At 37.3% G+C, this 12,500-nt stretch overlaps 2 protein-coding genes across 2 annotated transcripts in view; one reads left to right on the forward strand and one right to left on the reverse strand.

Annotated features, from left to right (window-relative positions):
- Positions 1–165: 165 nt before the first annotated feature.
- Positions 166–3,359, forward strand: LOC125044956 (heat shock 70 kDa protein cognate 4-like). Its single transcript, XM_047641930.1, has 3 exons — positions 166–289; positions 602–773; positions 1,306–3,359. The coding sequence occupies exons 2-3, from the start codon at positions 603–605 to the stop codon at positions 3,022–3,024; spliced, it is 1,890 nt and encodes a 629-aa protein (XP_047497886.1). The 5' UTR covers positions 166–289; position 602; the 3' UTR covers positions 3,025–3,359.
- Positions 3,360–6,983: 3,624 nt separating this feature from the next.
- The window catches only part of LOC125044916 (phospholipase A2 group XV-like), an 11,053-nt gene continuing 5,536 nt past the window's right edge, over positions 6,984–12,500 (reverse strand). Inside the window, exons 3-10 of the mRNA XM_047641879.1 lie at positions 12,355–12,500; positions 11,959–12,183; positions 11,511–11,682; positions 10,692–10,815; positions 10,347–10,364; positions 9,857–9,916; positions 9,705–9,755; positions 6,984–9,386 (exon numbers count right to left, since the gene is read on the reverse strand). The exon at positions 12,355–12,500 is cut by the window's right edge and continues 86 nt beyond it. Coding sequence (XP_047497835.1) covers positions 9,012–9,386; positions 9,705–9,755; positions 9,857–9,916; positions 10,347–10,364; positions 10,692–10,815; positions 11,511–11,682; positions 11,959–12,183; positions 12,355–12,500 — 1,171 coding nt within the window. The 3' untranslated portion in view covers positions 6,984–9,011. The remainder of the gene's footprint in view (positions 9,387–9,704; positions 9,756–9,856; positions 9,917–10,346; positions 10,365–10,691; positions 10,816–11,510; positions 11,683–11,958; positions 12,184–12,354) is intronic.

Genomic DNA, 12,500 nt, shown 5'->3' on the forward strand with positions numbered 1-12,500 from the left:
TCATATATATTCATCCATACAATTAATCTATACGGGCTCTTTAATTTGAGCATCTGAACCCTCATTTTCCAAATGTACAAAGCAGCGAGACGATTCCCGACGCGCGTAGTAAGTTCCAGAGAAAACGGCGGCGTCTATATATTCTCGCTCGCAGCCCTCACTCGCCAAAAGCCAGGCAGCCGAGCGAGCGAACAAATACCTGTGAGCGTCTCGAGTCCCGTGCGACCTTCACAGTCGGGAACATTCTACAGTCTATAGTGCACTAAAACTAAGAACAGCATTTGAAAAGGTAAGTTTTTTTGTGAAATGGATTTCATGAAATCATATTACGCCTAACTATTTATATGAGTTATGTCGATAATAATTATGATGAAAGAAAACGACGAACGATAAGATAAAAAACCCAGAATGCAAAAGCTAATTTTTGCATTGTGGGTTTTTCTACCATAATATCAACACGGAGAGTGTATACCATTCAACGAACGATGAATTACGGCATCGTCAAGTTTACTTGTATGAATATTGAACTATTTGGTATTTGATTTTATTAAGGATATACAGTGCGACATATTCCTCCTAAATTCACTGTTATTTCCTTCAGAATGGCAACTCCAGCTATCGGCATCGACCTGGGCACCACGTACTCGTGCGTGGGCGTGTTCCAGCACGGCAAGGTCGAGATCATCGCCAACGACCAGGGCAACAGGACCACGCCCTCCTACGTCGCCTTCACCGACACAGAGAGACTCATCGGAGACGCCGCCAAGAATCAGGTAAGACTTTTGTATCTTCATATTTAACTAGTGCGAAGAATCGCTTGTGACTGTAAATGTGTCATTCCATCTTAGCACAGAGTGCTTTTACTCTCATCCTTGTTTAGATAATGCACATGTTATTCGATATACGAAAACGAAAGTTCCCAGTTGCATTATGTAAGCAACAACGACGGTAATATTCTTAGTAAAAAAGTCTAGTGCTTTCTGAACTATGATGCAAGTATCCCCATGGTAGGTGAAGGGACGTATGATAGGTACAGTTCTGCTTGTGTGGAAAAAAAGTAATGGATGTACTTGTTAACAGATACATGAATTAGTTCATCGTCATGTATTCTAGTAGTGTTATGAGCGGATTGTATGCAGTTTGAGACGATTTTTAGTACTTACCGTGCTATTCATTTCCCTGTTGTCTCTCTTCTCAGACCAGATATTGAAAAACACATTTGTCACTATGCAGACGCCAAAAGACATTCCCGTTATCATTAATAAGGCAGCAGAACATAAAATGAACCCTTAAATCTATTTCCAGGTGGCTTTGAACCCAACCAACACGGTGTTCGATGCCAAACGTCTCATCGGTCGGAAGTTCGAGGATGCAACTGTTCAGAATGACATGAAGCACTGGCCCTTCACTGTGACCAGCGAGGGCGGCAAACCAAAGTTGAGAGTGGAATTCAAGGGAGAAAGCAAGACCTTCAACCCTGAGGAGATCTCGTCCATGGTGCTGACCAAGATGAAGGAGACAGCCGAAGCCTACTTGGGGAACAGTGTGAAGGACGCCGTGATCACGGTGCCCGCCTACTTTAACGACTCCCAGCGACAAGCCACCAAGGACGCAGGAACCATCGCGGGCATCAACGTTCTTAGGATCATCAATGAACCCACAGCCGCCGCCATTGCTTATGGTCTGGACAAGCAGAGCGTAGGAAAGGCTGAGCGGAACGTGTTGATCTTCGACCTGGGAGGCGGTACCTTCGACGTGTCCATCCTCAGCATCGACGACGGAGTGTTCGAGGTGAAGTCGACCGCAGGAGACACTCACTTGGGCGGCGAAGACTTCGATAACAGGATGGTTACTCATTTCGTTCAAGAGTTTCAGAGGAAATACAAGAAGGATCTGACGAGCAACAAACGCGCACTTCGACGTCTCCGAACTGCCTGTGAACGAGCCAAGCGAACGCTGTCTTCGTCCACACAAGCTAGTCTTGAAATCGACTCTCTCTTCGAGGGAATTGACTATTATACATCCATCACTCGTGCAAGATTCGAAGAACTTTGTTCCGACCTTTTCCGAGGAACTCTAGAACCAGTGGAGAAAGCTCTTCGAGACGCCAAGTTAGACAAGAGTAGTATCCATGATATCGTCCTGGTTGGAGGCTCAACACGCATCCCTAAGGTGCAAAAACTGCTTCAAGGTTTCTTCAACGGCAAGGAACTGAACAAGTCCATCAACCCAGACGAAGCTGTAGCTTACGGAGCTGCAGTTCAGGCAGCCATATTGCGAGGAGACCAGTCTGAAGCAGTGAAAGACATGCTACTTCTTGATGTGGCTCCCCTTTCACTGGGAATTGAAACAGCTGGCGGGGTCATGACGGCCCTCATTAAGCGCAACACCACAATTCCCACCAAACATTCTCAGATCTTTACTACATATTCGGATAATCAGCCTGGAGTATCAATTCAAGTGTACGAGGGCGAGCGAACCATGACCAGAGATAACAACTTGCTTGGTAAGTTCGAGCTGAGTGGTATCGCCCCAGCTCCACGCGGAGTTCCACAGATCGAAGTCACCTTCGACATCGACGCCAACGGCATCCTGAACGTAAGCGCGGTGGACAAGTCCACTGGGAAAGAGAACAGGATCACCATCAACAACGACAAGGGCCGTCTCAGCAAAGATGAAATCGAGAGGATGGTCAATGAGGCTGAAAACTATCGAGAGGAAGACGCCAAACAGCGAGAACGCATCGAGGCCAAAAACCGCCTTGAAGCACTTTGCTATAGCATCAAATCTTCTCTTTCTGACACTGCCGTGGCTGACAAACTGCCATCAGATGAAAAACGCCTCGTGGAAGAGAAAGCTGAAGAAACGCTGAAATGGTTAGATAATAACCAGCTGGCAGAAAAGGAGGAGTACGAGTACAAGGTGAAGGAGCTGGAGCAGGTGTGGCGACCCCTTGCTAGCAAATTGCATGGATCGGGGACAGGCTCCTCAGGCACTGGTCCAACGGTAGAGGAAGTTGATTAATTTCATCATGTGATGAGTACAATCTATTGGAGCACAATGTGACTTGTGTGATAGATTGACTTCGTACATGTATTTAAATACTGATCTCTTTCTGTGTACTTGCATAGCCTATTACTGTACACTGCTTATGTGTGAAAATATGTAGAAAGCATACTGTGATATTAATGTAATTTGATATATATCATTGTAAGTTATAATTCTAAATGTTTTCTAAATGTACATATAATTGTACTGTTATGCTAATAAGACATAATGTACATTTAATTATCATACAGTATTCCCTCTAAAAATGTACAATTCAGTGTAATAAGTGAATAGATATTTATGCTGTTTAATCTACTCTTTCACTTTTCCTTCAAAGCCCAAAGTCTATGAAAACGGTATTACACTGAGTTTAACCAAACAGAAAATGAAATAGGTCTAGAGTTATTTCAAAGTCTGAAAAGTGGAATTACCTCATAGTTAACATACTTAAAATAAAGTTCACATAGCAAAAAATATAAATCGTAGTTTTACAGCTTGAGGGTATTATAGGAGGGGAAGGAAGGGGAGAGAGAGAGAGAGAGAGAGAGAGAGAGAGAGAGAGAGAGAGAGAGAGAGAGAGAGAGAGAGAGAGAGAGAGAGAGAGAGAGAGAGGGCGGGGGGGGAGATGAGAGAGAATACATTATTCCCGTTCCACACCAGTGGTTCCAGATGAAGTAAACGCTGGGGTCTTCGAGTAATCGAAGGATGAGAATTATATATTTCGATCATTATTAATCTTGTGTGGGGTAATAATTTAGTACATATGCTAGGCATTTCCATTGGAGATTCTTGAGTGTTATAATAAGTTTTGTTCAATAAGTTACCAAAGATAAAAGATTTATATGTATATGAATTAAGAGTATTCACAAAGAAATGACCTTTTCTTAACAACTGAGTCCTCCGCTAACGAATGCTAGTCTGAGAATTTTGAAATTTGATTGTATTTATTTTTGTCCGTTTATTAAGACTTTTTTAAAGCTTACTTGCTCTTACTATCTCTCTCTTTCTACTATTATATATTCCCCCATGAAGTGATACGACTTGGAACTTTTAATAAAAATTCGAATTAGTTGCCAGCTGTTTTTGAAGTGCCAGTCAAAAAGAACCACACAACAATAAATCCAAAAATCAGATCGTATCTTGTACAATGTAAACTTCTCCTGAATTTACCAATTTATGAAAAAGAAATAGTTCATACCGTACGGGATAAATGCTTCCTTAAGAGCCTCATTATTTCCCCTTCACAAATCCTAAGATGTAAATACCAAACGCCTTATTAGGAGGAAATAATACAATGGATTCCAATAAACTGATTGTTTTAATACACACTAATCATTACAAGTATGTATTCAAATAAAATTTCTGTATCTTCATAGATAATTCATGTATATATGTATGTGTGTGTATATATATATATATATATATATATATATATATATATATATATATATATATATATACATATATACATATATATATACACACACACACATAAACATATACTTAAACACATCCTTATCCATAATCATATACATTCACATATATGTGTATGCTTATTGGTGTATTTAGTGTGTGTGTGTGTGTGTGTGTGTGTGTGTGTGTGTGTGTGTGTGTGTGTGTGTGTGTGTGTGTGTGTGTGTGTGTGTGTGTGTGTGTGTGTGTGTGTGTGTGTATGTGTGTGTGTGTGTGTGTGTGTGTGTGTGTGTGTGTGTGTGTGTGTGTGTGTGTGTGTGTGTGTGTGTGTGTGTGTATGTGTGTGTGTGTGTGTGTGTGTGTGTGTGTGTGTGTGTGTGTGTGTGTGTGTGTGTGTGTGTGTGTGTGTGTGTGTGTGTGTGTGTGTGTGTGTGTGTGTGTGTGTGTGTGTGTGTGTGTGTGTGTGTGCGCGCGCGACCGTGCATAATCATCAGCACATACAAAGTCCAGTCCACCTCTTCAAAAATAATGCAAGAGAAATCAAATGCAGGACATTTCCTGTACTTCAATTACATTTTTACTGTATGACAATGACTGACCATCTAAAATTTTGTGCTTTAAGTTGATGTCCATTCAAAACTGTACATCTTTTATTGTAGGCTGCCGACACCTTATTATTTTTTACATGTGCACAAACTATGAAGGGAGGAGCTTAGTTGAGGAAAAACACTTCCCTAGCATTTGTTACATATACAAAGAAACATAGTAAATGCAACTGAATTTAATAAAGAATAACATCAGTGACTTTGATTAAGAGGGAACAGATTCCCTGATTGAGTAAGAAATCACTTTTTTCTGATTCTGAAATATACTTTTAATATATAGAAGAAAATGAACATAAAATACAAGCACCTTGAACCTTTCCACATTAAGTGAATGTCCCTGATATTCATCAAATAACCTTAATAATAATTATAGCCTATGTATGGAAAAAAAAAAATAATTCAGAATTGCAGATTTTTTTTTTTCCTGATAAAGAAAAAAATTGCATAAAATACAGTAATTCAATTTCTTTTCCAGATAAGGAAGAGAAGAGTTATGAAAATATATATGAAAAAAATAAAACATGCATTCTTTTATAGGGAAAAGACTATAACAGATACTATCTTGCTTGAAGAGAAATTAAATTCACCACACTTCCTACTTGAGGTAATTAATTCCATATTATATTTTTAGAAACACGTTTCAAATAAGCCACGTTAAAATAAGTAAAAATCAATTCTTCTTTACGACAATCTCTTATCCATCTACATACAGACTTATTAAGACTTATTAACAGAGCCATTTACCAATATCTTTCAAGTATAGGAATCCAAAGTTATTTATCACTACTGCATAAATGAGTTACTGCATATACACATATTTCTGAGTAAAAATAAGTGAAATTGATTTGTATGACCAATAGCCAGTTTCACTTTCTCGTTTCTATATTTTCAAGCAAAGGGTAATTTACGTTTGACCTGCCTGTCCAAGAGCATTTGATTTCCTAACCTAAATACTCTGAAGCATGAGTAAAATAAAATAAAATAATACATTTGATTTCCTAACCTAAATACTCTCAAGTACGAGTAAAATAAAATGATATATTTCCCTTTCCTGTTACCAATGAAACATCCTATTTATTTTTATATGAAACATCAGCTTCATCAAATCATAAAATATGCTTGCCCTGCAGGAACCTATTGATAAACATATGAATAGCCAGCACATTATGTATAGCTTAACCCACTGATACAAGGTGAGCAAAAATACATGCCATATCCACTGCCTTTTTTTGGCTTGATGATTATCTTTACACATAGACGGCTCCACAAGTGCTTAATCAGTGAGGAGTCAATTACTTGTCTTAACAATCTCACCTGTTTACCCTCTTCCCTGCTCTTTGGTAAAACTTATTTTAAATTTAGGATTGTTAATAGTATCATTAATAATATCATCAAAATATCATATCAATAATAATAAATTAACAACATTGACATTAATAGCTTTAGAAAAACACAATTTTCATGAAAGTTCAAGGAAAGGGAAAATCACGCAAGGTGTTGTCCTAATAACTGGCTCCTTGGTGGGTGAGCACTTGTGGAGCCACCTATGTGGAAACAAAATTCACAAAATAAAAAAAACAGTGGATAGTGTTATTTCCCCAAAGCAATGGATTAATGGCAATTGATAATACTAAAAGGGTTAACTGCTGCCTTCTATTGACATGGCTCAAGCTTATATAAAACTGTAATAAATATATATGTTATGTCTACATCTTTAAAAGGACACTTATAAAATAGTAAGCAAATCATTACCAAAGTTCTATCACAATCTTTAACTAAAAAGCAAAACTTTACAAACTTTGTGTGCTTTATTAATTTCTCGGAACTAAATTGTGCCCACCAAGACCATTTGGGATAAAAGCAAAAAAGGGAATATACATTTTTAGTTTTCCAGCCAGTAAAAATAAAATTTTGAAATTGCTTAGTACATATACATATTTATTATATATATCTCTCCAGAAAAAGCTATTAATGCTTTTACAAACTACATCAGAAAAAATTTAAAACAATTTTTTACAACTCACTAATATTCTACACCTTCAGGATATGACACACTTAAAATACTACTATATAAAGGAACTGAGATTTCTGTACAAAAATTCAATACATTGTATCATAAATTTTGTTGTGCATAATCTCCTTAATGCCATTTTCAGTTCGAAAGTAATATTAATAAGATATTTTTTAGCATAAGTTTTAGCTTTCAATTAAATTCTTATATAATCAAATAATAATCAAATAATAAATCTTATGCAATGCTTTCACTGCAATAACTTCTCTTTTATATTAGTTCTATCTAGAATAGTAACTTTTCATTTCATAAATACACAAAGGTTATTAAACATACAACTAAATCATACACATAGTTCATATACACTTAAATGTTGTTTTAGCAGTCAGTTCTGATATCATAAAGCATATCACTTAAAATAAAATTACGAGTAAACACTCAAAGGGTAACAGATTGAAGAAAGTGATTCTTTCATCAAGGTTCAATGATTTCCGAAAGAGGAACTTGTGAATCTTACACGTCTTACTCCTAGAAGAGTGATTGCAGTATAACTGTTTAATTTGTGATTATACAAGAGTAACATGCAATATCTATCAAGGAATGAAACAACATTATAGTTTCACATTTGTTCTTATGTTTAGACTTTTACATTTACAAAGAATAAGGCTTGATTCTTTCCCTATACTTTTCATGCATGAAATTACCATTACGACACCAACATACATTGGGATCTATTGACCTTTTCTCAGTAAACCTGTCATTTAAATAGAACAAATGAAGTTCCTTTATTCTTGACAGCATTTACAATCTTTATACAGTACATACTCTCATGACAATGCAACATGATATGATGCACTACAGGAAAGAGGGTCACTGATATATCTTCAAAGATGTTAACGATACGTATGTTTTCATTTTCCTTTGTCATTACCTAAAACCTATTTCCAATCACCTCATGGAAACTGCATTTCTAATTCATGAATACTTCTTCCATGAAAATGGAGATTTCTTTCTCTTAATTATAGTTAATATCACAATTCCAAACACAAACCTTATATCAGATTTGCCTGATAACTGAGATGTTCCACATTACTTAGTATATGCAATGACAGTGCTGTTTATCAAGTGCAATATTAGATCTGTTTTCTTTATCTTAATATCTTGAGATGTAAATTTTAGGTATGTGATCATTATAATCATATTCTCAGCTTTATCAGGTACTTATACACATTCCGTATTGAAGCCTCAATACATGTTTCATTTCTGAACAAACTTCATACCTCTAATGAGGAATTGGAAAATTAAAATAACTGCTAATGAGAAACTGATAAATACATTTCACACTACAATATGTCATATAAAATTAAAATATTCCTTCTGTGCATTACATATTCACAGACAGAGGTAGGGCACCATATCATAAAATTCAAGCTTACAATGAAGCCACATGAATATTACCACTCTGGTTTTCATACATAACGTAACTCATACAATCTCTATGCTAACACACTTTTGAGCAAGACTACATACAGTGTAATACACAAACAGCATACCTTCTCCTTAATAAGGCAGATACGTACCAGAATAAAACTTTCACTATAAAAACTGATATCTTATAAACTAATCATATTTTCATTCCTAAGTATATGAACACTTCTTTTTGTCCTTTGTGCATTGAAACTAACACCTAGTCACTGATAACACAAAAGATTCATAAAAAAAGGAAAGACCTCATTGGGAAAAGGCAACTGGGATATATTAATCATGCTAAGTCATTTGTGCCAAAGTAGATTGTAATGAATAAACTCATTATTAAAAAAACACTGGAATAAAGCTTAATCTAGTGACTAAGATTTTGCTATCTTTCTTACTTCTGCTGAAAGATTTGTCAGAGAAAAGGATAATTAATTACATCAGTACACTGTCGGCCTCCGTCACGATTCCGTCACTGCGTAATCCTCATTTAGTAATGCTTGTATGCTGTTAGGATGTTGCTTATTCACCCTGGAATTACTTCGTTGTTCCATATATTCCTCTTTGTTGACATATATTGCATCAAACCATTTCCTTGGCATGATAATGTCATTAGCTTCTGTTTTGAGAATGCGTTGCTCTGCCTTGTCCTTCCTATTCTTCTCTAGTTGAAACAGATTCTTAGCCTTTTTCCGTGAAAGCCTCATGTTTTTCTTAGTTATGTTCTGAACTAACTCCACCACATAACTGATGACGTTAGGGTCACGGAGGATCTGCATGTGGTCAATACCTTGGTAGGGCTTGTGGTAAACCTTCTGCTTCTGTTTGCCAACCCACTGCAAAAGATTAAAAATCCCACTAGTATTGAGCACTGGTGCACTGAATCATGGTCTTATCATAAATACATGTCTAAAATTCTTCATTATATTAGAGGTATACTTTTATATCACTTACATCTCCTGTGGAAAACTCTTATACATCTATATCTTTATCTATATATCTACATTCAATAAATATCTAAAGGACAAACTTCCCTGGTTTAATATATAACCCCTTCACAATGGCATTTTCCCATGCCACATTTAGCCATGTGCTGAGCTTTGTACAATTAGCTGCTTGAGTGAAAAAATCAGAAGCAAGTTAAATATGCTTACTCTGTTCTCCATGCTCTTAGCTGTGGCATGCAATTTTTTTAGAAAATGATACTAAATAGAGACTTAAAGGCCAAATGTTGAGGGGTTGTATCTCCCCAATGACTGCATTCAGGCCCAAACAAATGAACCACCATTTAGCAAACACAACTTACAGCAGGCTCAACTGTTGGATACTTGCTACCCATGGTTTGGACAATGTGATAAGATATTGCCTAAGAAACTGAGATGTAATCATGAAAAATTTTGGTCATTTATAATAACATTATAACATTTCTATAAACTGGACCATATGCATAGAGGAATGAAGTTAATAATATCAAAGATTGAAAAAAGAGCAGATGACAAAAGTTAATCCCAATTTTCACTGTAATTCACAATTTTCAAACACTAGGCAACAAATAACAACTTCACACATGTGCATCCATCTAATCAAAATAAGTGTGCCTCTACAATATACACTTCAAAGGGACATATTCCATCAACGCACTCATTCATTCTATACAAGGGAAGAAGCTGAATGATGATACAGTGAAAATGCATCAAATGAGAGAACAACTTACTTCTAAACAACGCCTTGCACTTCTTAAGTTGACTGTTCCATCTCCTCCACCGTACACAACTTTTGGGGAGTCCGGAAATTTACCAGCAGCATAGACTAATCTGGGGATGGAAAAAATTATAGCTTTTGTTAAACCCTACAATATTTCTGCATATAAATGTTTTCATTTTTTAAACATATTTTTGCTAATCTAGAAACATTAATTTATTATCATTGCAGAAAAGCATAAAAATAATATAATAAATAATAAAAAGATATTTAACAGCAACATCTAAGCCAATTTATACTTTTCAACTGCTCTAACCTTTACACTATCTTTACTCACCAATAAACACCTTCATCACACTTAACTAGATAACATTAAGAAATGAAAATCAGAAATAAAACTAAAGCTACAACAGAATAACGACTTTTATGCCGGTTCTTACTTTTCGAACCGTGTCAACTCCTTCCCCATGCAGGCAGTGGACCTCAACACCAGGCGCTGGGGGGTTCTTCAATAAATCCTTGGTGTCCAGGTACATCTCGTAGGCATCAGGCAAGTTCAGGGTGCTGGAGAAACAGATCCAAGATTAGGGAGGGAATGCGGGAGGGAGAAAGAAAGAAAGAAAGAAAGAAAGAAAGAAAGAAAGAAAGAGAGAGAGAGAGAGAGAGAGAGAGAGAGAAAGATAGAAAGATAGAAAGATAGAAAGATAGAAAGATAGAAAGATAGAAAGATAGAAAGAAAGAAAGAAAGAAAGAAAGAAAGAGAGAGAGGCAGAGGGAGAGGGAGAGGGAGAGGAAGAGGGGGAGGGGAGGGGAGGGGGAGAGGGAGGGAGGGAGGGAGGGAGGGAGGGAGGGAGGGGGAGGGGAGGGGAGAGAGGGAGAGAGGGAGAGAGGGAGAGAGGGAGAGAGGGAGGGAGGGAGGGAGGGAGGGAGGGAGGGAGGGAGGGAGGGAGGGAGGGAGAGAGGGAGAGAGGGAGAGGGAGAGAGAGATGTATGTGTGAATTACAGAATAGGCATTGTCTGACCAAAGACTTTCTGAATGAAATGTACCTATTCATATTTTCATCAGCAAAAAAAAAAAATCCATGATAGGAAGATACTTAAACCTTGAACTCATTTTTTATTATTTTCACACACACACACACACACACACACACACACACACACACACACACACACACACACACACACACACACACACACACACAGAGTAGACAACCCCTTTAACAGTATATCTATGAAAACTAAAGAACAATACACACTCAAAAAGGTCTTGGAAGTTTGAAGTCGAGTAGTTTTTCGTGGGTGTCTCAACCAGGACGTCGTCAGGTCCCCAGAGATCAGAAGAGGGCAGGAGGAAGGCCAGGCTGGGAGCTGATCTCTGCTCGGCTCTTACTTTCAACGAGCTAATGACATAGATACCCAGGTTATCCCCTGGAAAAATAGAGAAAATAATTGTTACATAAGGCTTTGAGGATCGGACAACATACTCATTATGTAAAAACGCTTTGTAAAATGAAAGGAGCTTTATTATTTCCTTTCAGTGATCTTACATTACTCATTTTTGGTTGATACAGAATTTGTTATATTTCAAAATCTTTGGAAAATCTAAGAAAGTAAAGACAAGTGAAAATAAAAACAATAATAATAATAATAATGATAGAAAAAAATGGGTGAGAGAAATAAAAAAGCATAAAAAAACGTCCTTACCAGCTGTATAAACTTTGACAGCTTTGATGGAGCCTCCCCATGCACCAGCCAGGGACACTACAGTTTCTATGTGCTTGTCTTTCCAATGTTGTTCCTGTAGGTTTAGAAAGTAGTGCATCATTGGCGCACCCATGCTGTGCAGGATGAGAATCACCTTCCTCCCTGAGCTCTGGTAAGTTTCCTCGATTAGTCTGCGGAGATCACGGAAGTACTCGCCATGCTCATCTGCAGAAAGAAGTTTTTAATCAGTCCTCTGCAGAGATGGAACATCATTATCCTATACAAATTAACTGTAATTAAAGCCTGAACTATGCAAGTTAGGAATGGGTACTTAAGTAGGATCTAAATGTGGTGCAGTCTTGTCCCAATAGAAATCTTTCTTCATGCAGTACTCACTTGGGGCCCTGCGGAAGTCGAAGGGGGCACCTCGCACAGACACCCCTCTTTCATATCCTAGTGAGACAAGAGCATTCACAATATCCTTGAAGTACCCGGTGGGAGATCGGTGACTGGGGTCTAACCATTCAACTGTAGTCGAGTTA

This window comes from Penaeus chinensis, chromosome 36 (genome assembly GCF_019202785.1).
Source record: "Penaeus chinensis breed Huanghai No. 1 chromosome 36, ASM1920278v2, whole genome shotgun sequence".
NCBI classification, from domain to species: Eukaryota; Metazoa; Arthropoda; class Malacostraca; order Decapoda; family Penaeidae; genus Penaeus; species Penaeus chinensis.

Excerpts from the sequence above, each read along its gene's own strand:
- LOC125044956 (XM_047641930.1), top strand. The coding sequence starts at position 603 with ATGGCAACTCCAGCTATCGGCATCGACCTGGGCACCACGTACTCGTGC. Across the intron at positions 774-1,305 it reads GAGACGCCGCCAAGAATCAG|GTGGCTTTGAACCCAACCAA; the intron begins GTAAGACTTTTG and ends ATCTATTTCCAG.